The sequence below is a fragment of the Eulemur rufifrons genome, chromosome 30 (genome assembly GCF_041146395.1).
Source record: "Eulemur rufifrons isolate Redbay chromosome 30, OSU_ERuf_1, whole genome shotgun sequence".
In the NCBI taxonomy this organism is placed as follows: domain Eukaryota; kingdom Metazoa; phylum Chordata; class Mammalia; order Primates; family Lemuridae; genus Eulemur; species Eulemur rufifrons.
Window position 1 is genome coordinate 13,552,056 of NC_091012.1, and position 22,933 is coordinate 13,574,988.

At 47.5% G+C, this 22,933-nt stretch overlaps 1 protein-coding gene across 1 annotated transcript; it reads right to left on the reverse strand.

Moving 5' to 3' along the window:
• Nucleotides 1-21,781: 21,781 nt before the first annotated feature.
• On the reverse strand, nt 21,782-22,732 carry LOC138378756 (olfactory receptor 10V1-like). Its single transcript, XM_069464130.1, has one exon. It carries the CDS (start codon nt 22,730-22,732, stop codon nt 21,782-21,784), a length of 951 nt encoding a protein of 316 aa, XP_069320231.1.
• Between the last annotated feature and the right edge of the window lie 201 nt (nt 22,733-22,933).

Consider the following 22,933-nt stretch of genomic DNA (forward strand, 5'->3'; position numbering starts at 1 on the left):
CCGCTGTTGTTGGGTGGAGTATTCTACATGGGTCTGTTAGGTCTAGTTGGTCTATAACATTGTTCAAGTCCTCTATTTCCTTATTAATCTTTTGTCTGCATGTTCCACCCATTATTTAAAGTGGTGTACTAACGTCTCCAACTATTATTGTAGAGCAGACTATTTGTCTCTTCCACCCTGTAAATTTTGCTTCATATATTTTGGGACACTATTGTTTGGTGCATATATGTTCATAACTGCTATATCTTCTTGCTGAACTGACCATTTTTGTAAGTATACAAGGCCATTCTTTTGTGTTTTGTACAAGATTTTCACTTGAATTCTCTTTTGTGTGATATTAGTACAGACACTCAACCCCCCCTTTTGTAAAGTTTGCATGGAATATCCACTTCCCTTCTTTCAGTTTGATTCTATTTGTGTCTGTAGATATAAAGCATACAGAGTAAAATCAAGATAAACCATATACAAATGTTTAGAAGGGTTTTATATAAGAAGAAAATTATTTAAAAACTAGCAGAACACAGAGGTGCATATTAACATGTTTTAGTGCCATCAACTAGATCAATCCTATTTTTATTCATGACGTTATTTTTATATTAAAAAATCAAATGTCTATCTGAAACAATATAGCAAAAGTGTAGTCAGGAACATTCTATGAGTGGAAAGTAATGACTGGAGTCTAGTGGTGTGATCCATTAAAATGTATAGCAAACATAATTCTTAAGACTATGATGTGTCACAGCTATAGCAGTGTTCATTCCACAGAGAAGTTTCTGGGGAGATTTACAACTCAATGGGAACGGGCTGAATTTTGACCTACTGTGAAACTTGACAACAAACAAAGGTAACTTAGAGGCAACGTACTGGGAAATGCACTTGCAATGTGTTTGATAATGAAAGGGCTAATATCTTTACTATACAAGAGCTCTCACACATCACTAAGCAAAAGCCAAACAACCAAGTGGAAAAACAGATAAAGGTAAGCACAAGCAATTCTTAGAAGACAGGTAGGAGTAATATGGCCCAGCGAAGGAACAAAAAGATGTTAGGCTTCAGTAATAACCAAAGAACCACATATAACAACATTGAGAATTCATTTTCCCCCATCCTATTAGCAAACATTATGATGATTGATAAGACCCTTACTATTAGCATGAATGAAGATGGTGCCACCATTTTCGTAAAAAATTTTGCAAACTCTCTCAGAAATTTAAAAGTGAATGTCTTCTGTCCCAGCAACTCAAATTCTTAGCTTTGTCCTTTGGAACGTCTGTACAACCACAAAGATGAGCATACAACAATGGTCATTGCAGCATTCCCTTTTTTTCTTTTTTCTTTCAGCATATTACGGTGTACAAATATGTTTAGGTTACGTATACTGCACTTGCCCCACCCGAGTCAGAGCTTCGAGGATGTTCATCCCCCAGCCGGTGCGCACATGTACTCACCATCAAACTGATTTTCACTGATCAACACTTAAGTGCAGTATTATTTAAAAATGACTAAAAGTCAGAAACAACATAGGTAAGTGGTGTAGCACATTATAATGCATCCATAAAATGGTTTACTGAAAGAATGAGATGCATGGCTCTGCACACTGCTAGGGAGAATCGTCCACAATATATATATGTTAAGTGAAAAGGGGAAGCCACAGGGCAATGTATATAGTATCATCACATGTGTATGACATGAACAAACTCTGCCTTTGAAGCACAGAAGCATCAACCCAGCCTGTTAACTGTACTTTGTGTGTGTGTGTGTGTGTGTGTGTGTGTAAATGTTCAGTCTGCCTTAGTCTTGTCTTCAGTGTTTGAATTATTTTTCTTGGGGTAAGATTATTTTGGGGATCAGCAGAAAACAATGAAGTTGGCTGCAACTGAAGGGACACTGGCCTGGTCTGGTGCCTCAGCCCATGCCCTGACGTAGGTCCAGGGGGCCCTGCGCTGTTTGCTCCCATTCTCCAGCTGCAGGTCCCTCCTACAGGGCGCCTAAGAAGAGGTGAAAGCTGTCTGCCCCTTGCAACGTGTCAGAGAACAGGACACCGAGGGTCTCAGCTCCAGGGCCAGGCCCTGTTCTGTGACTTTGCTGGCTGAGATGCTCCCTCAAGCACCAAGCCACCCTCTCGCTCCTTGGATGGCTTCCCAACCTACCAGGCAGGTGGGCCTTGAGTTTCCTGATGTCCTGGGGCAGACAGACCTATCTGCAGACACACAGACAGGTGGTCACAGACTGACTTCCGCACAGCTCGGCCTCACTGTGCAAACTGTGCTGGTTGTCCCGCTGCCCCGGGGCAAGGCGCGGCTCCTCCCCTCTCTCCCTCTCAGGGACTCAGCTCTCGGGGTGTCTGCACGGGGGGCCTCCTCCACTGCCCCTGCCCGCCCCCGTGGTGCCCCACGACGAGCTCCACTTTGGTGTGAGGTCTTGCCCGGGTGTCCCTGCTTCACCATGACTCAAAGTCCTCTACCTACCCACGTGACAACCATTCTACATATTTGGGAAGACAGCAGTCAAGTGGACTCTGGAGGACTTGACTTAGAATTACAGAGTATTAGGGCCGGAAGGAACCAGTAGGATCATCTGCATCTGGGGCTTCCATTTTGTCTACCACAAGCCTGGCCAGATGCTCCCACCACCTGTGCCTGAGCCTTCAAGGGCTGGAGAGCTCACTCATTCCCCAGGAAACCTGCTGGCAGGACAGGAAGGTCTTTGTGACATGGCTCTTTCTCTTTCATTTTCCTTTGTGTACCTTGGGCTCAAACAGAGTAAGTTCAGTTGGTCCCAACAGTCCCAGTGCCTTTCCATAGTCCACAGGTTCCCCCACATCTCAGCGACTCTTCTCGGCTTTCATCCGTGGCCTTGACTGAAACCAGATGCCTCCCAGGACACTGGGGGCACCAGAAAAGGAAGCTGCTCTCATCCTTCAGGTTGGGAAGGTGGGGTTGGCATTCTACTCGCTTCCCACTGGGGCTTCCAGACACAACTTCCACCTGTCCTGTGAAAACTCCTGCTTCCCTCAGGTGGGACTGGCCTCAGCACTGCCTAGCTGTGCCACCCTATCTCTCTCCTCATCAAGCTCTTTCACGGATGAGAGATAGAGACCGCTAGAAACATCTTGGCTAAAGGGATATTTGTCGTAATGCTGAGACAGGCAACCACGTGGACATTGGTGTCAGGAAGCAAAGGAGGGCCATATTTTGTGGGACCTGGTCTACAGAGCTGAAGGTCAAGAGTGGAGTTGCCTGTAGAACACATTGAAGGCACATTCAATGTCCGGCCTGTTCCCCTGGCCCTGTCAAGCTAATAGCCACGGTCCAGCCTCCCCTGCAGCTTGGGGTGACCACGTGACATGGCTCTACTCAATTTCTTATCATTTCTCACAGCTAGGGCACAACTCGCAAGAGTTGTCTGTATGTACTCTCTGCTCCCTTCCTCTTGTCACAATCTCTCTGGAGCCTACTCCATTTGATAGCGTTTTGGCTGTTTTCTGTCTGCCTGATTTTGGCCACTGCCTCTTCCTCCCAGGCAAAGCCAGTGGGAAGCAGTTCCCCTGTCTTACCTCTCCTCAGGGGAGCTTGCCAGTCTTTGGGATTCAGGTCACCTGGTTGCTGTGTGAGCGGAGCTCTTTGACGTGCCCAAGAAAAGTGAATATTTTGTAGATTATCTGTTTGTTTTGTTGTTGTTGCTCTTGATTTGGGAGAAACATTCTCTAATCAATTGTTGGGCCTCAAAGACCGAAATAGATGGGCAATTACTCAGGCCCTACCTGATGTACAGAGTGGAAAGAACTCTAGGTAGGGAAAGCAGAGGCCCGAATTAGGGACTATCTTGATGGAGGTCCAAATAGAAACCGCTGCAGCTCTCCTTCTCCAACAAGAATATGCAACCTGAAAGATGTAATGCATCCCCTGGGAGAATCACAGAGATCAGTGCCAACATCCAAGCCCCTAAACATATGGGGAAGTTAATACCCATAGAACACCCCACCTGTCTTTTGCAGAAGACAGATAACTCTTGGAGAATGACAGTATATTATGTCATGCTTACTCAGATGCTGACACCAGTTGAGGTTGTTCTCAGCATGCGACCATTACTCAGCTATTGTTCTGGCAAACGTCTTTCCCTCTATACCAGTGAGCAAAGACTGCTGACAATCAGAAGTTGTTTTCTCTCACCATGCTCTCCTCGACGGAAAAGTAGTCTCCCTTTATTAAGTTTACATAAAGTTGTCATTGCAAAGTGACTTACTTTTATGTAGCTTTAAAATAATTCCATGGAGTACTAATCAGCCGTAAAAATCATGAACTAATGCCCCTCGTACTCTCCTGGATGGAGCTGGAGCCCGTTCTTCAAAGTGAAATATCACTAGAATGGAAAAACAAGCATCACAGGTACTCTCCGTGAAATTGGTACTCATTGATCAACACTGGGGCCAGGCACGGCGGCTCACGCCTGTAATCCTAGCACTCTGGGAAGCCGAGGTGGGCGGATCATTTGAGCTCACGAGTTTGAGACCAGCCTGAGCAAGAGTGAGATCCCGTCTCTACTAAAAATAGAAAGAAATTATATTGACAACTAAAATATATATATAGAAAAAATTAGCCGGGTGTGGTGGCACATACCTGTAGTCCCAGGTACTTGGGAGGCTGAGGCAGGAGGATCACTTGAGCCCAGGATTCTGAAGTTGCTGTGAGCTAGGCTGACGCCCTGGCACTCTAGCCCAGGCAACAGAGTGAGACTCTGTCTCAAAAACAAACAAACAAACAAAAAACCCAGTAATATGCGCATATGGGAGTAGCATTCACAGGGCGTCAGGCAGGTGGGAGAGGGGAGGAGGGGATGGGTATGGTTCGCAATGTCAGGGGGTTGGGCACACTTGTTGGTCTGAGTTGGGTGGTGCAAAGGCAATGTATGTAACCAAAGCCTTTGCACCCCCGTAATATTCTAAAATAAAACAATAATTAAAAAAGGAAGAAAAAGTGATTACAAATACTTACTATGTGAGTGACTTAAGAACATGGAATGTAACCCCCCTCCCACAAGAATGTTACATCACACCTTATCGGACCACACATGTGAGTTATAGGTAGGCCTCAACTGCTGGACTCCAAGACACACAGGAACCCAAGATTTTGACAGACGCACTGGGAGCTTAGGCTGTGGCAGGGCTACTCTCCACCAGCCTTGGAGCGATTCTCTGAAGCCTCGCCCACCAGTACTGCGGCACTGCGCTACTCTCTGGCTTTGAGGGACCTTGAGTGACATCGTGCGTCTCCACCGTGTGGGTCAAATCGTCTCTCCCAAGGACCTCTCCTAGAAAGGTCTGCCTCAAACCTCAATTAGACTTTATGTGCACCCTCAGTGAGAAACTAGACTTTAACACTTGGAGACTCTAGACAAAACTGGAACTCACTTACTATGGGGTTCAGGTGCCTCGTCTACAGAGTGTGTCTCCTATGAGATTGTTCTCATGCTTCTCCCCCTTGCAGCATTGTGGGGGAAAAATAATATCTTTGTGTGGAAATAAACCATGTGATTGATGAGATCACGCTTTGATCATTACCTCATTGCAACCATACAAAACACATACAGCAAAGCACACATATCTCAAGTTGTGAAGCTTCATGAATTTGAACAACTTCAAAATGCTCATGTGACCAGCACACAGATCAAGATATAGAACACAACCAGAACCCCTAAGGCACCCCCAGTGTCCTCTCCCAGTCAGTACCTCCACCCTCGGGTAACCACTGTCCTGGCTCGATTAACTCTCGCCTGTTTTTCATTTAGAGGAATGGACTCATCCAGGAAGTACTCCTGTGTGTCTGACTTCTTTAACGCAACAGTATGTCTGTGGCATTCATCCGTGTTGTCCAGTGTTTCAGTACATTCATTCTGTTTGTTGAGCAGCATTCCACTTAATGAACACACAACTTATTTACCCATTCTATTGTTCACAAAGACTTGGGCTGTTTCCTCTATGTGGCTATTACGAAGAGTGCTACTATGAAGTCAGTCTGGCCTATTTTTATTGGTCATCTGTTGCTGCATAGCAAATTACCCCCAAATCTAGTGGCTAGCACAACAACAAACATTTGTTGTTTATGGGGGTCAGGAATTTGGGAGTAGGCTAGTCAGGCGGTTCTGGCTCAGAGTCTTTCGTGAGGCTGCAGTGAAATTGTTGGTCAGGGCTGCAGCTGGAACCGCAGGACCGCTGCCTACTGGCTCAATTCCGGTGAGTGGTTTGGAGATAGGGCATTTAGGAGATAATTAAGGTTAAATTAGATGATAATGGTCATACCCTGATCTGATATGGCTGTACCCTAATAAGTATAGAGACACTAGAGCTCTCTTTCTCCACCATGTGAGGACACAAAGAGAAGGTGACCATGTGAAAGCCATGAAGAGGGCCCCCGGTAGAAACCAACCATGCTGGCACCCTGATCTTTGACTGCTCGGCCTCTATAACTGTGAGAAAATAAATTTCTGTTGTTTAAGCCACCCAGTCTGGGGCATTTTATTATGGAAGCTTGAGAAGACTAAGACAAATGTTGTTCATGATTTTTTCCTGATTAAAAGATGACTTCTCATTTAATTCCATTGTGGTCATAAAAAAAACCCTGTATCATTTTGATCCTTTGAAATTCCGTGAGACTTGTTTTATGGCCCAGCATATGGCGAAACATAATGTATGATTCATGTGCACTTGAGAAGAATGTTTATTCTGCTATTGTTGGATGGAGTGTTCTATACATTTTGAATAGGTCAATTGGGTTGATGGTATTCTTCAGATTATCTGTATCTTTAATGATTTTCTGTCTACTTATTTTATCAGTTACTGATTCTAGATATATTTTGAAGAAGGAACTTGTCTTAGTGCATTTTTGTTGCTATAAAGGAATACCCTAGGCTGGGTAATTATAACGAAAAAAAGGTTTATTTGGCTTATGATTCTGCAAGCTGTACCAAAAGCATGGTGCCAGCATCTGGGAAGGGCTTCAGGCGGCTTCCACTCATGGTGGAAGGCAAACAAGAGCTGGTGTGTGCAGAGATCACATGGTGAGAGAGGAGGCAAGAGAGAGGGGAGGGAGGTGCCAGGCTCTTTCCAACAACCAGCTCCTGTGAGAACTATTGGAGTGAAAGTTCACTCCCTCCCCCCCGCCCCCACAGAGAGGGCATTAATCTGTTCATGAGGGATCTACCCCCATTGCCCAACACCTCCCATTGGGCCCCACCTCCAACATTGGGGATCAAATTTCAACATGAGATCTGGGGAACAAACATCCAAACTATAGCAGAGCCAATAGGATTTTGATGAACTGGGTGTTGAGCCTAAGAATACTGAGTTATAGAAATGCCCCCTGTATTTCTGGAGACAAGATTTGATTTCAGAAGTCAAATAAGGCTTTGCCTTAAGGAAAAAATAAATGTGTTAGTTCAAAAGCTGCCTCCTCTCAGGAGGGCGTCTTGCTGGTCAGTAGAAGCTGCACTTCAAAGAGACAGCTGTAAACTGGGCCTTTGGTTCTCATCTGTTTTGAAAGACAAGGCGAGCCTCCCTTAGAACCAAAGGTTGTTGGAGCTGACAGGTGGACCTCCAGAGATGAGAGCTAATCAGATAGATATGCTAATGCCCAAGCCGGGCCCAGATGGAACCATGAGGTTAAAGTAATTAACACAAAGCACAGCCCATGTTGACTTCTGGGATCATCTCTGTCTCCAAGAACACAATCACCGGAGCCAAGATGTCTGTTTGTTGCTAAAGTAATAGCCTTATCATAAAACTTAGAAGTTTGCCCCAAGACGATTTTATAACTCATTGTTCCCCTAGTTAGAGTTAGCCAAAGGATCTGTAGTAGCCTTTTAGGAGACTTTGACCCTAAAGCAAACTGCCTGTTAGTATGAAAATCCCATTGCCCTTGGCAACCAGAGCCTGTATGTACCGTACATAATACCTGTGTGGAGTTTCAGTCAGGGAGATATTTTATGCGGGTAAAATATTTCCATCCGGATACCTTCCTTTATCTATTTTCATAAACTTTTACTTTATAAACTATATCTTTGGCTCTGTGTATTATTGTTGCCATTACTTTATCTTTTATTTCTGTTTCCTACTATATTTTTCATCCTTTGCGATGACCCCTGTCTGAGAGACCTGATTGGAATAAAAAACCTCTTTGCAGGGAGCGTAGCTAACTCCCTGCAAACTGGCGTAGTCAACTTAGAGACCATGATCGAAACAAAGAGAAAAGGACCTCTTCGCGGGGAGCATAGCTAACTCCCAGCAACTGGGAGTTAAGATGATCCCCAAAAGTTTTTGGCCCAAGCAACTGGAAAGGCAGAGCTGCCACCAAATGAGATTTGGAAGATGGCATAGAGCAGGATTCAGTGGATGGAAACAAAAGATCGTTTTTTGTGGAGTTTGCTTGAATACTTTTGTTGGAAAAATTAGTAAGATAGGACACAGGAGGAACAAGTTGTTTAAAATTATCCAATGTAGTCGGAGACTTCTCTAAACCCCAGGGCCTGCGTTTTGCACAACAGAGTCTGCAGATGCAGCTGGGTGTTAAAATGTGTCCTCCATTCAAACACTGAAGTGACTTGGGGATGCCTTATGCTCCAAGGATAATCTCAAGTTCATGTTGTCAGCGGTTCTTTGTTTATCAGGTCATTATATGTCAGAATGGCAGGCATGTTTGCTAAATAGTATGCACCCTGGGTGGTGCATAGGTAGGTCCGATGGAGGATAGGGAAACTCCAATGATACACTACTAACATCATTCCTGACTTAAACCCACTTCTGGATCTTAGTTAGGAGTACCTCCTGGCAGGGATCTTGGCACCACCTTGAGGTTATATGTTGAGCTCCTAGGATTGGAATTTCTGAATCTAGGAAGTGGTAATACTATTGAATAATACATACTTTTCATATCACTTTATTGAATAATATTTCTGCAAGCAATGGCATGGAGATAATGTTGCAATTAGTAGTTACTGGGAAGAAATCAAAATCCTAAATATCAGGTTCTTTATCTGTAAAAGGAAGATGTTGGAGAAGATGATCACCAGGGTCCCTTCTTGCTCTATTAAAATGCTCTGATTCCAATATTCTATCCTGTAGAAAAGCATGATCATTAATTTGAACTCACAGTATTTATGAAAACATATATTTTAACAAATGCATATTAAAGGTCTTTTCAGGTTCCTCTAGATTATATTATGCCATCTCACGCAGTAATATTATTGCTATGGCTGAATACTGGAATAAAGTATTAATAGGTTATTTTGGGAGATGTTAATTTGACTCATCTATTTCACATCCAAGTACAGATGTCTATTTGGCATTTGGATATAAGAGTCTGGAGTTCCAGATAGTGGTTTAGACTGGAGATGGATCTTTGGAAGACACCTGTACATACAGAGTCTATTTACAGCTGTTAGGTTGTATGACCTCACCAAGGGAGGCAGTGAGTGGGTCTACATGCACTGAAGGTGAAGCAGCCCATGCACTGAGTCCCACCATCCCCTGCCCTTGCACCAAAATGTTGCAATAGCCTCTGCTCTCCTTGCTATTTATATCCCCAACTACCTATTCATTTAACTTACCTCCAAGTCGTTGTCTTCATCTGTAAGTATGTGTCCACCCTGGAATGTTGCCAAGCTCACATGCATTCTTCCCTGGCCCATCTCAGCCTATTTTCAATGTGGAAGGCAGAGAGAACCTGCTAAGATATAAGGAAGAATCCTCCAGTGCCTTCAGTTGCATCCAAACTACAAAAACCTGGATATTCCTTACACTTTGGGTTGTAACTCCCATCATGGTGCACCTACGAAAGTCTTACCCCCCTACATCAGTTAAGTAATGCAGGTGGGGAGAAGGTAGGCCGCAACTTTAAATAGGGTGACCAGGAAACCCTTGCTGAGAGGGTGACATTTCAGTGAGCCAGGTGGAATGCTGAGTTCCAGACAGGAAAAAGGCAGTGCAAAGGCCCCGAGGCAGGACTGGGCTTGGTGTGTTTCATAAAGGGTGAGGGGTCCTGGGCCTGCGTGGCTGCATCAGAGTGAGCAAGGGGGAGAGTGGGAGGTGAGGAGCCCAGAGAGGAAATGGGTCAGATGGCTTTGGGTTCGCAGGCCACCGTAAGGGCTTTGGCTTTGACTCTGAGTAAGAGGGGACAGTTTGGACCAGGGGAATACTGCAGAGTAAGTAGGGTTTAAAAGCTGTCAGCGTTAGCAGTCCATCCATGAGACTACGGTGGCAGGCTAATTCTGGGTTTTGCTGGGTGAAGGAGGGACAATCAGACTAAAGTCTCACCTGCTGGGTGAAGTAACCCTACGATTGTGGGCCAGGGTTGGGGAACTATGTGAAATGGTCCCAGCGTCCCTTCTGTTTGTTCCTTTCCTCCAGTTACCACCTTGCAGCCCCTCCCCTCCCTCTTTGGATCCTTACCCACAAAATACTCATTTATTTCGTTTTCTACCATAATGTGGCTTGATGGCTTATCAACAAGGGGTCAATCCCTTAGCAGGAGACATGCCCGTTTCTCTCCTGAAGGAAAGGAGGGCCAAGGCTTTAGATCACAGTAGAAGGTTAAATAAGAAATAAAACTACGGTTCTTCAATTCAGTCATGGTCAAGACTTTTCTATTGCCATGGAAAAATTAAACAAAAAAAAATAAAAAATGTCCACATTGGTTTAAGTCACAGGGAGAACTCCTGGGTCTGCGCAGCTGAAAGCTACAAGGGCAGTTCCGAGCTTCGGGCATGGCTGGATCCAGGAGTCAGTTCTCTGAGATCCGCCTTCCTGCTCCAGCTTCTCCTCTGTCCAGAGCCAGCCTACCCCCTGGCAGCCCCCAGAGTGTCACTGGCCTAGATGGGATCACAGTGGCCAGGGGAATGCAATGTTTCGACTGGCCAGGCCTGAGCCTCATGCCTACCCCTGGATCAGGGCTGAAGTCAACGCCACCAGAATCATCACTGCTGAGGGGAGAGGAGGGAGGCTTCTTGAGGGAAATAAGGACGCTGGTGCCAGGAGAAGGGGAACAGATGCTGGGTGAAAACACCAACAGATGTCCTCTATGGTCACACAGACATTTCATCAATGCAAAAACCGTTTCCAATGTTTTAAAAGAACAAGACTAGGAAAGATTCTTCCTTAACAGAGCAGACTATTAGTTTCCAAAGTAAAAATATTTATTTCAAAAGTAATACATGCTTAATGAAAAGAGTCAAACACATCACTCTGGAATTTAAGAGGTGAAAGTTTCTATAATGCTGTTGTCAGACGATGAGCATTCCTGACAGTGGAGGTGGCTCATTACAGGTAGTGACTGTGTGTATCCCCACACGTTCACATGGCGGGGGCGCATTGCAAAAAGAGGAATGTGCTAAAGCCCATATGCAGAGATCTGTGACTTGTTTTCATCTCTTTCTGTATTAATATCTGGCTATCTGTCTTGCTCTTTCCCTAAATGCTTCATAATTTTCCACTGGGACAGTTGTACAGTTATTTATTAAAACTTTCCCCACTTGGTGTAAATTTACATTCTAAAAATTTTTATGTGATGGTGTAATGAACATCCTTGTCAATTGTACCTCATTTGCATATGCAAGAGTTTCTCTATGATAAACTCACAGGTGAGTGAAAATGTATGCATGTCTTTGTCTTTAGTTTCATAGAAAATGCCAAATAAATGTCCAGATGGATTTCATTACCACTCCAATTGATAGTGTGTAAGAGTCCTTGTTTCCAACTACAGCTTTGCCAAACATTGGAGACTGTCAATTAATTATAATAGTCCTACATTAAAATCTGCTCTTGTCCCACTGAACAAATCTTAAAGGTAAGACTCAAAAGGATCAAACTGTTTCCAGGTAACTTAGCATCTCAAAACACAGCTCAATAATATGTTTAGGAATGGAAAATATCAATCATCAAAACCAAAATTCACAATGTTGGGACTCCAACCTAAAATTACAAGGCATGCAAAGAAGCAGGGAAATCTAAGCTATTATGAACAGAGAAATCAATCAATAAAATATTTCCAATGTGGGAAGGAAGAAGTAAAACTGCCTCTTTTTGCAGACAAGCTGATGATCAATGTAGAAAATCTGATGCAACACACAAAAGAGCTAGTACAACTGTGAGGGACTTTTACAAGTTTGCAGGAAACAACATATTTTAGAGGGAGCTAATTCCTCCCCTCAAACAGTTAACTAATTGTCCCTACACTTTTCTTCACTGATCTGAAACAAGTCCAATAAGCCACAGACTCCTAGTCTAGTGTTTCTGGGTTGTTTGCTTTCCTCTTGCAAATTTGGTTTTTTATTTTTGCAGACATCAGACTCAGTGGTATTAAGGTGTGGGCAAACCAGAATTCCAGTGGGAGGGCACACTTCCCGAATAGTAATTTTGTACTGTAGGTCAATGGCCTTAAAAAGTAAATAGAAAAGTAAATGTTTAACTCAGTAATTCTAATTTTTGTAATCTGTCTTCAGGAAATAACCATTCAGGCAAAGACATATAGAATTACGTGGAATCATTACCTATAGAAGGGCAAAAATGGAAACATATTACATGGTCAACAATTACATTATAATGGTTCTTTTATGCATCCATTCAAGTGCATGTTTTTGAAGTATTTTCAGAAAGAGGAAAAGCTCCTAGTTTAAATGAAAATAATTCAGGAAAAAATGTAATGCTGAACTTGAAAATAATTATACTTTATATGTTATTGTATATTTAAAATATAAAAGCAAGTGTGAATTTAAGAAAATATTCTGAAAAGTTGACAGTAGTTAATGCTGAAGGACAGGACATAATTGATTTACATTTTCTTCCATTTCCTAAATTGTCTCCAATTACTTTGTACTGTTAAGGAACCCACAAGGGAAGGAGGTTCGCTGTTGTTTGCCACACAGAAGGGCAATTACTGAGTCAAAGAGGATTGTCAAGGAAGAAAGGATTTATGGCAGGAGACATACCTGCTGGGAGGGGGAGGTATGGACTGTCTCAAATCTGCCTCCCAGATCAACGGGGTCAGCAGTTTTTCTGGAGGTGAAATGAATACTGCATGAGGGGAGTGAGCATCATTATGTGTTTGGGGAATGCAAGCGCAGGGAGAAATCATGTTAGTACATACATCCCATGACCAAAAACTGGTGGGTAAGTCCCTCCCAGGGCAGGGATTTTAGTATTATAATGAGCCAGGGGTTAATATTGCTCATTCTTTCAGTCTTGTGCATAGGCTCAATGGGTCTTTGGGCACAGTCTGTGGTGGAGTATTGCTTATCTTATCTGCTCCAAACAGTGAGGTTAAGGCTTTGTGGTTATCTCCTCACTGCAAGGAGGCTCTGCCATTCTGGGAAAGAAACTCAAAAGGGAATGCATCAGTGCAGCAGAAAGTTACAAAGTTCTGGTCAGAAAATCTCACTGGCCTGTGAACTTGCAACATAAGAGAACCACACACACACAAAAAGATGATAAAAATATTTTTTGCTTATCAAGCTGGTTACAGTACTACTTGAATATCTGAATCCCAGAACCTCCCCTCCAAACAAAGGCATGAAAATTCTAAGGTGCCTTAGCTGAAAAGAAGCTCAAGATGCAGAATAGTAGCTCAGTTTTGTATTTTGCAGTAACAAACATTGAAGATTAAAGCATCCCCCTCCTCCAGCAACAGGGAAACAAAAGGGCCAAGAGCACCCAAGGGCCAACACAGACACACAATTAGGCCCCCATAATAAAGTGGCAATTACTGCAGGAATCAATCTCCCAGGGAAGGATGCACGACCTCCGATGAGACACCAGGCTAGGCTTAGCTCCCTTTTGCTGGCTGAGGCTTAGTAAAAGATGGGGGCTGCAGGATCTGCACCAACAGGTAAAGCTGGTCGAGACAGGAGGGGATGGAAATTTGTAGGTGTCCAGGGTCTTCAGCGGTCAGTCAGCTAAAAGTGAGGGAAAAGGAAAATCAAGTCAAAGATGGTGTCTCTGCACTCACCTCCCTCCGCTCTCTCGGGCTCTGCACAGGCCCAGTGCACCAGGTCTCTGTTCTTAGACCCTACCGTGTGGTGTTCCCATTTCTCTATTAGAATGACCCTCAGATGCTGATTAATCCCAGCCACCTGCCACCACACCCCACCCAGGCCCCTTCTAGAACTGACATAGTCAGTATATCGCCGGACACTGCTAGTTCCTTCTGAACGGCCCCTCGCACGGGTTGGGCATGAGTGGCCAGGGACCAGCGCACCATGGGGGATGAGAAAGGCATGGTGAAGATGCCGGTGGAGATCAGGTTAAGGCACCATCTGATACCGACTTTGCCTGTGTCTCAGGCCTCCTTTATCACTCTGAGGCCTGCTTTCCACAGGCTGTCCCTCCGGCCACCCACGGCCAACTCACCGTGCCTGCAGTCTGCTCCCCCTTTTCAGGCCCCTCAGGCTGTCTCCCTGCCCACTGGCCCATGTCCCCAGGCCACCCGTTCCAGCTTTCCTGGTTCCCCACTGTTTCCCTTGCTATACCCCCAAGCTGACTCCTCCATGCCCTTCCAGGGTACCCCTCCCAGCCCATCTGCTGGGCCCCGGGCCACTACAACCTCTTTGAAGAGGATACAACAGAAGCTGTCGTCTTCCTGGCTCTATGGCCGTGGGCTCGGTGTGTCCATCCAGGGCTGACACAGCAGATCCACTGGGCCCCGGGGCTGCGTGTCCACCGGGGCCTGTGGTTCCCTGTACTTGTGCAAACTGTGGAGCTCTGCCGCCAGCGACCCCCGTCTCTCCTGAGCCGCCTGGGCCTCCATGGCCTCTGGGGCCATCTGGTCCGTCTTGGCCTTCAGCATGGCCTGCTGCACCGCCTGCACCTTGGTCTGCAGCCGACATGGCTCCCCAACCTTTGTCTTCGCCCTCAGAGCCCTCTGAACCTGTGAGCTCCACCGGTAGCGCGTGACTCACCTTGGGCTCCTGAGAGCGCCTGCGCAAACGGCCCTGTTCTGCGCCCCTGGAGACCCCGGGTGAGGCCGCTGGGCACGTGATTGGTTCCCGCCCAGCCCGCCCAGCGCGCGTGCTCCGCCGGCCTGCCTGGAAGGCGGTGCCGATGCCCGCAGGGCCAACCCCTCCCGGTGACCGGTTCCCTGTTGTCGGTTCCTGTCAGGAGAACACTGAGGCGCCCTTCCGAGGTTGCGCACTTAAAAGCCGGGCGCGACCAGGGCTCCCCCGTGTGCCTGTGCGAACCGGCTTGTGCTGAGGACTTCAGGCACCCGGCTGCTTCCTTCTGCCACTGGGCCCCGTCGGGACGTTCTGGCAGCGGGTCGGGCGCCCCTGGGCCTGGCCCGTCCCATCCCAGGGTCTCCCCTGCGCGTGCACGCGAGCCCCGGGATACGGAGCAGTCACTCCCAGTCCCTGCCTGTCCTCGGGGAGCACCCAGGCTAGTCCCTGGGGCTCGGACGGGCCTTGCTCCTTCAGCGACAGGGTTCACTGCCCTTCCCTAGTGCCCGCCTCGCCTGGTGGGGGGGCAGAGTAGGGTGGGGGCCTTGGGCCCTGGGGCCTGGGACTCGGGAATCAGCTGGGGGCCCCACCGCCTCCCGCCAGCCATGGACTCCCAGATGCCAGGCACACCGTGCCGCCTGCAGGCCTGGCCCAGGTGGACGACGGGAGGGACCGGCTGGACCGAGGGCTGCCAGAGCGAGGAGCCACGACCCCTCAGAGCGGATTCCAGTGGCTTCGTCCGTCCTCTGCTGGCACAGCCCTCATGGCGTCTTCTTCCCCTAGGAACAAAGTCTTGTGGCTGTCTGGGGGGCTGGAGGTGCCAGGGGCCCTCAACTGGGAGGTGACCCTGTGTCTGTTGGCCTGCTGGGTGCTGGTGTACTTCTGTGTCTGGAAGGGGGTCAGATCAACAGGAAAGGTACAGCTGGAGGCGGGCAGGGCGGGGGCAGCGTTGCCCTGGGAGCTGTGTGTCTGTCTCCACACTGTATCCACAAGTCTGTGGGGCGAGAGGCTGCAGTATTCTGTCCCGGGGACCCTGGGCCTCTGACCTGGCATGCTCAGGCCTGCCCACACCCTGCTCCCTGGGCTGGGCACGACTGCAGGGGTGGTAGATGGGTACGACCCTGGGAGGGGATCCGGGCATGGCTCCCACCTCCAAGCTTAAGGCTGATGCACTTGCCACATCTCAAGTCTTCCCTGTAGCAGCTGTAACCTACCTACGTCTGTGTCACGACTAGCCCTGAGACAGCTGAGTGGCCCCCAGAACGGCTGCCCACACTGGGGCATACGCTGGAGGGGTGGGGCTGGGTGAGGGCGGCTGGCCTGCGGGGACATTCTTACTGTGCTAAAAAGCCACTGCAAACATAGCAATAAAAAACATGTCATTTTCCAAAGGTGCCTCCTCCTGCTGCCTCTGCTTCTCTGGGAGGGGACGGGGTGCAGGAGGTATGAGGGGGGCCTTCCCCCAGCTCGAGCTGCTGCGGTCAGCCAGCATGTTCTGAGGGCCTCTGCGCCCAGCACGGGGTCCAGGAACTGGGAAGGGAGCAGGGAAGGCAGCCGGAAAGCCTGGTCCCCCCGGAGCTGACACACTTGGGGAGAAAAGGATAACAGGAGCAAATCGAGCAGGGAAGGAAGGGTTGGTGCAAAGATTCAAGAGGTATATAGAAAACACAGGAAAGATCTCGTTAGCCTGTCAGAGCCCCAGATTTAAGGCACGCTGGATGTGGAGGATGAAGAGTGTTGTCAAGGAGGACCTCCAGGCTTTGGCATAACCGGGCTCTACCGAGACGTGGCCATCAAGGAAAAAAGCAGGCTGGTGCAGGGCGACAAGCAAAGAGTTCGACTTTCAAGCTCTTTCCTGTATTTTCTATACATCTCTTGAATCCCTTCTGGTCACCGTCATCTGCAGCCTGCCTATATTCCTGTACCTTTATATTTCCCGTAGACACTTTTCTACATCTTCAATCAGGCTGTGCCTCTGGGCCCCCTGCACTCTCCTCATGCCCTCTGGCTCTGAACTGCTGGAGTGGGCACCTCTGTGCCCTGTGACAGCGCTCCCTCCAGCTCCCAGCACATCTCCCTTTTTCTGTCCCCTACCCAACCTGTGCACAGGGTGGTCCTGGGAGTGCAGGGGAATTTGTGCCCTTGGACACAGCCCTCCCGCGATGCAGCCAAGATCACTGAATAAATGCCTCAGTCTCTCACTCTTTGGAGGACAATTCTGAGGTGCAAGTGACAGTCAAATGAATGAAATGAAACAAATGAATAGTAATAGGAGCGGGCAAGTAAGTGCTGACTTACTAAGCTGCTATTACATATCTTGGTAAAAGCACTGGTGGTGCATAAAGGAATAGGATGTGTGGAAATATTTCTATATTATATGAATTGTGTATAATTAAAATGTATTCAGCTAATATATGCACAAAAAAACTAAAAATACTTGAAGAAAATTTAGGTGAACTTTATTTGATTTTGGATTGGAAAAGACTTTTCTAAGCCTACTAGGAATGGAATAATGATAACCAATAACATTTATTGAGTGATTACTGTGTTTCAGTCACTGTTCTAAACACTAAGCAGGAATTAACTCATTTATCCAAAAATATACCACATTCTCCTTATAGTTATCTTTAGTGGTGAGATAATGGTTGATTTTTATTTTCTTTTCCAAACTTGCCCATATTTTCTCTCTATTTTTTTTATAGTGAACACATATTTCATTAGTAAGCAGAAAATTAAGAAATGTATTCATCAATTATTGTTGAGAAAATCTTCTAATTAGTTCCCAAGTGAACTACATTGCTGAAGTTTTAATTGTCCTGTTCAATTCATTGGAGGCTGTATTTTTCCTCTGAAAGTTCCTTTAATTGGCACTTTTTCGTGATGCAATGAGGAGGACTATGCTATGAAGTAGTCTCTGAAGTCACTGAGCCTCTGGGCCTTGGGCAGACACTATGGGGCCAACGCCATGCCACTCTACTCTCTCTGTGGCTTTGAGCTGCTTCCAAAAAGCAATCCTTTCTAAATTCTACACACAGTGTTCATCCTATCCTGAAAGTTATTCCTCCAGAGGGCTACTGACAGTTTGATTCATCAGCATTTTGTTAATATTACACAATGAAATATTTTTTCTTCTGCCCCTTCCAAGTGCTCCTGTGTAACACATGTGTGCTTGAACACAAAAAATACATCATACACACAGAGGTGCTCAGCAAATAACAGCCCCTCCTCTCCAGAGTGCCAGTCCTAAACATTCTGGCAATCAAAGCCTTTGTGTTTCTGAATCAGAGATAACTTGTTTGGAATGTATTAAATATATTTTCAATCAAAGGCATAATCTGTAATGATTAAGCCTCAGAGCTGACAGGGCCAGTGTGTATAGTTCAAGGAAGGTGATAGTTAAACAAGGATCTTTTTACCAGATACTCAACATCTTTCTTGAATTCTTAAGCTTCAAACTGGTATAGCCGCATGAATTTGGAAGCCCTGTAGGTACCTCAAACCCAACCAACTCCCAACTGACCTCACTGTCTGTTCCCCCACTCCCCAAACGCTTCCCTCTCCTTTCTTCTTTGTCTCCTTTGTTTGGGAGGCATTTCCTCGGCCTCCCATACTCTCATCTCACTTTCCATCTACTCAATTCCTTTCAACATGTCCTGTCTACCCTCCCTAGACATCATCTCTTACCTATATGACGAGAACAGCCTCTCCCCTCATCTGCAGATTCCTGGGCCCCTTCCCTAGAGATTTGGCCTGAGCGGGGCCCACCTGCTCTTGGGAGGGAGATGGGCCCGGCACAGGTTGGCCTAATATGGACCGAGGTGGGGGGGCCAGGCCTTTTTTTGCCTGTGTATGTCACTGTGGGCGCTTCTGCTGGACCCAGGACTCTCGGGGTCAGGGCCCGGTGGGAAGCCTTGGCTGGCCTTGTGTCCTGGCCTAGTGCCCTTGGTCATCTCTGATCCCCCTCCCCTCCCTCCCTCCTGCCATTTGGGGACAGCAAAAGGCAGCTGTTGGGGGCCAGGACCAACCTGGGAACAGGGGAAGCTGCTCTGCTTTGAGCAGCTCAGCTGCTCCCCCAGGTACTGCCTGGACTGGGAGGCCACCTGCCACTGATGGCCCTTTTGATGGTGTCCATCCCCTTCTCACCCCTCCCATCCTGATGTATGACCCCCCTTGACTGGAAGGGGCCTCTCCCTCCTCCCTGGAGCCCCCTGTGTTGCCACATCCTTATCTCGCAGCCTGGGAACGGCTTGACTCCCTGTGCTTCCCCCAAGGCCCCGTGTGTGCATGAATGGGGGGATGAGGCGGCCCTTCTAAGCCATGGGGGGGGGGGGTGGACTGCTAGGCAAAGAGGACCAATCAGGAGTCTTTAACTTTTAAAACTTTTTATTATGGAAATTACATATCTACACACAGGAGAGAGAATAATATTTAAAAAATTCTACCCTTTATCCAGCTTCAACAGTTGCCAACATTTTACTAGTTTATTTTGAAAGTAGGGGAGGATTTAGGGATGCAAGCAGTAGGAGTTAGTGTTTCTTGACAGGATAGCAGAAGCGGCATCCACCTAAGCTTGCACAAATAAAGGGGTGCCCGCTGCAGGCTACAAGGGCATCATGTGGCCCTGAAGGACAGGGTCCACAAAGGGCTGGAGTGGTGGTGTCAGCACCAAACAGCTGTTATTTTGATCACTGTCCTTCTCTTGTTCGCACTCCCATTTGCAGCCTGACGGGGCAGGGCAACATGGAAGGGCCCAGTGCTGCCCTAAACTGCCGCTAATCCTCACTGCGTCCTGGCCATGTGTCACTCCCCATGCAATCCTCACCACAATTCCAGGAGATGTGGAATAGTATTGCCTCACTTGATAGCAACTTGAGTCTATCTTTGGGCGTAATATTGATAGCACTGGGCTGTCACCAGGTATTTGCTGTTCTGTCTCCTGCACTGGTTTGTGAGCTCCCAGGCAGAGCCTATAGTGGATTCTTTACTGTAGTCATCGTCTTCTCTCACTGACTTGCCATTGCCTTGTCACTGACCAAAGAGCAGGCAGGGCTGGGCACCAGGAAAAAGGACCAGATGGTGCCTGCCCTTCAAGGTCTACCACTCCCATCTGGGAAGGAGCGCCTCAGTGGTGGCTCCTGCAGCAGGGTCATTCCCTAGGCATGATGGGGGAGGTGGCAGGCAAAGTGAACTGAGGACAGCTGGCAAGGTTGGAAATAGCTGGTACTTGTGGTTCCCCCATGCCTCATTTAGGAATGCTTTTTGAGTTCAAACCATAGGAAATGTATTGTTGATAGAACACGAAGTCCAGAGGGAGGTGGTCTTGGTGTTGGTTTAGTTGCCCAATGAAGGGTCCATCAAGGACTCAGGCTCTCTCCTTCCTGACTCTTTTAACAGCATGTGGGTGTTCCGAGGTTTGGTGGTAGAAATGACTCATCCTCTCCTGTGAAGGCATAGCAGGTAGCCACTGTATTAAAATGAGTTGTTTCAGTGTCTGATAGCCCAGGATAATTTGTGAGCTCTTTGAGGACAGGGGCTTTGTCTGTATGCCTAGTGCCAAGCCCAGTGCCAGGTACACATGAGGGACTCATTCATTCACTGAAGAAATGTTTCCTGCTAAGTGTCATGGTTGAAGGAAACACAGGGATCCAAGGCACTGAGCCCAGCCTATGGGGTGGGAGTGAGGCCAGTAAATACTTTCTCCTGAGGTCACAGAGGCCTCAGCCCAGCAACATACTAAAAGTTTTCATTCCATTACCAGCTGAGGTCTGAAGACATTCTTGTGCCAAGGCTCATGGGGGCTTACAATTCAGTTCAATTACCATGTATTTATTGATTTATTTAGAGACGGAGTCTCGCTCTGTGGCCCGGGCTAGAGTGCCGTGGTGTCAGCCTAGCTCACAGCAAACTCAAACTCCTAGGCTCAAGAAATCCTTCTGCCTCAGCCTCCCGAGTAGCTGGGACTACAGCCACATGCCACCACACCTGGCTAATTTTTCTGTTTTTAGTAGAGACGGGGTCTTGCTCTTGCTCAGGCTGGTCTCGAACTCCTGAGCTCAAGCGATCCTCCCTCCTCGGCCTCCCAGAGTGCTAGGACTACAGGTGTGAGCCACTGCACCTGACCAATTACCATTTATTGAGCATCTGTTATGTGCCAGGTGCTGGGGTGACAGAGATTAATCATAGTTCTCATCTTCAAGGAGTCTCTAGGCCATTCGGGGAGACAAGCCATTTCAGTGCTAGATGATGTGTAAGCACGTGAGGCTTCTGGGAGCAAGTGGCCCTTTCACCAAGATTTGAAGGATGAGGAGGGGCAGCTGGCCCAGAAGCTGAAGTGCCTCAGTGAGGATGGTGCGTGGGTTGAGGGAGGAGTCCTCAATGCTGCTGCTCCGGGTTGCGTTCGTGTGTCTCTAGTGATCTTTAGGTCATTTTCTCATGGTGCAGGAATTCAGTTTCTGGGCTGGCTCTGCATTTTCATCCAGACTACCTACTTTGGATCTGGGAGTTCCTTGTATTTCTATCTCTGCTAGTTCTTTGGCCACAGAAGTGGCTGGTTTAATGTTTTGTTCTGGTCATCTAATGACCCTCTGCCTGTCCGTGTCCACGTCTCTGACAGTGCTGTGGGTGATGGATGGAACTGTTCATGAAGGGACAGTAAAACATCCGTCAATGCCTGAGAACTGCTGCATCTCAGAAAATCTTAGGATTCCTTCTGTCGTTCTGATCACAGAAAAAGAGGCAGTGAGAAAAGGGAGGCGTGGAGCCACGAGGTGCACAGTGAGATGCCTGGCTGGTGGGCCTTGACCTCCCTTCAACTTGCCTTGGGCTGCTGCTTCGTCACCAGGAGTCTCCTGACGGCACCCTTCACTTCCTTGTTCCTCAGACTATAGATCAGAGGGTACAGCATGGGGGTTACGTTGGTGTAGATTAAGGACACAATTTTGTCCTGTTCTGGGCTGTAGCATGACTTGGGGCGAATGTAGATAAATATCGCACAGCCATAGTGCAGAAGCGAGACCAGCAGGTGCCCTGCGCAGGTGGAGAAAGCTTTGTTCCTGCCCTCCACTGAGTGGATTCTGAGGATGGCCGTGATGATGAACCCATAGGAGAGCAGGATCAGCAAGAAGGGCATCAGCAGGATGAGCATGCATACGAGGAAGACTGCGATCTCATTGGCTTGTGTGTCTGAGCAGGCCAGGAATAGCACAGCGGGGATGTCACAGAAGAAATGATTGATCTCATGGGACCCGCAGAAGGGCAGGAGGAAGATCAGCGTGGTCAGAGTGAGAGAGAGTGCAAAGCCGCTGCTGCATGCCAGAGCCAGCATCTGCAGGCACAGGGCCCTGGTGATGATGAAAGCGTAGCGCAGGGGGTTGCAGATGGCCACAAAGCGGTCATAGGCCATCACGGTCAGGAGGAAGCACTCTGCCCCACCCAGGGCGATGAAGAGGTGCATTTGCAGGGCGCAGCCCAGGAAGGACATCCGCTGGTTCCTCGAAAGGAAATTGGCCAGCATGTTGGGGACAATAACCAGTATATAACCAATTTCAATGGTGGACAGGTTCCGGAGGAAGAAATACATGGGGGTCTGGAGGCGGGAATCAATGAGGGTGATGAGGACAATAGTTGTGTGCCCTGCTAGGGTGACAAGGTGCATGATTAGAAAGAGTCCAAAAACAAGGATTTGCAATTCAGCAAGGTCCCCAAAGCCCAATATAATAAACTCAGAGCTGAAGGTGTGGTTTTTCTGCTGTGGGTCCATCCTATATTCTTCTTTGTAGAACTCCTAGGATGGAAAGGTCAGTTTTTTTGTTTTTTTTAGCAATTCTCCAAGTTGTGGGAAACCTTGAAGCCCTTTCCAGGGATGGAAGTGTAGCCAGCTCTCCAGGCCCTCCAGGCCCCTTTTCCAGGATCAGCCCTTGTCTTCATGCTACTAGCTTTTTGAATTCTGCCCTCTGCTCAC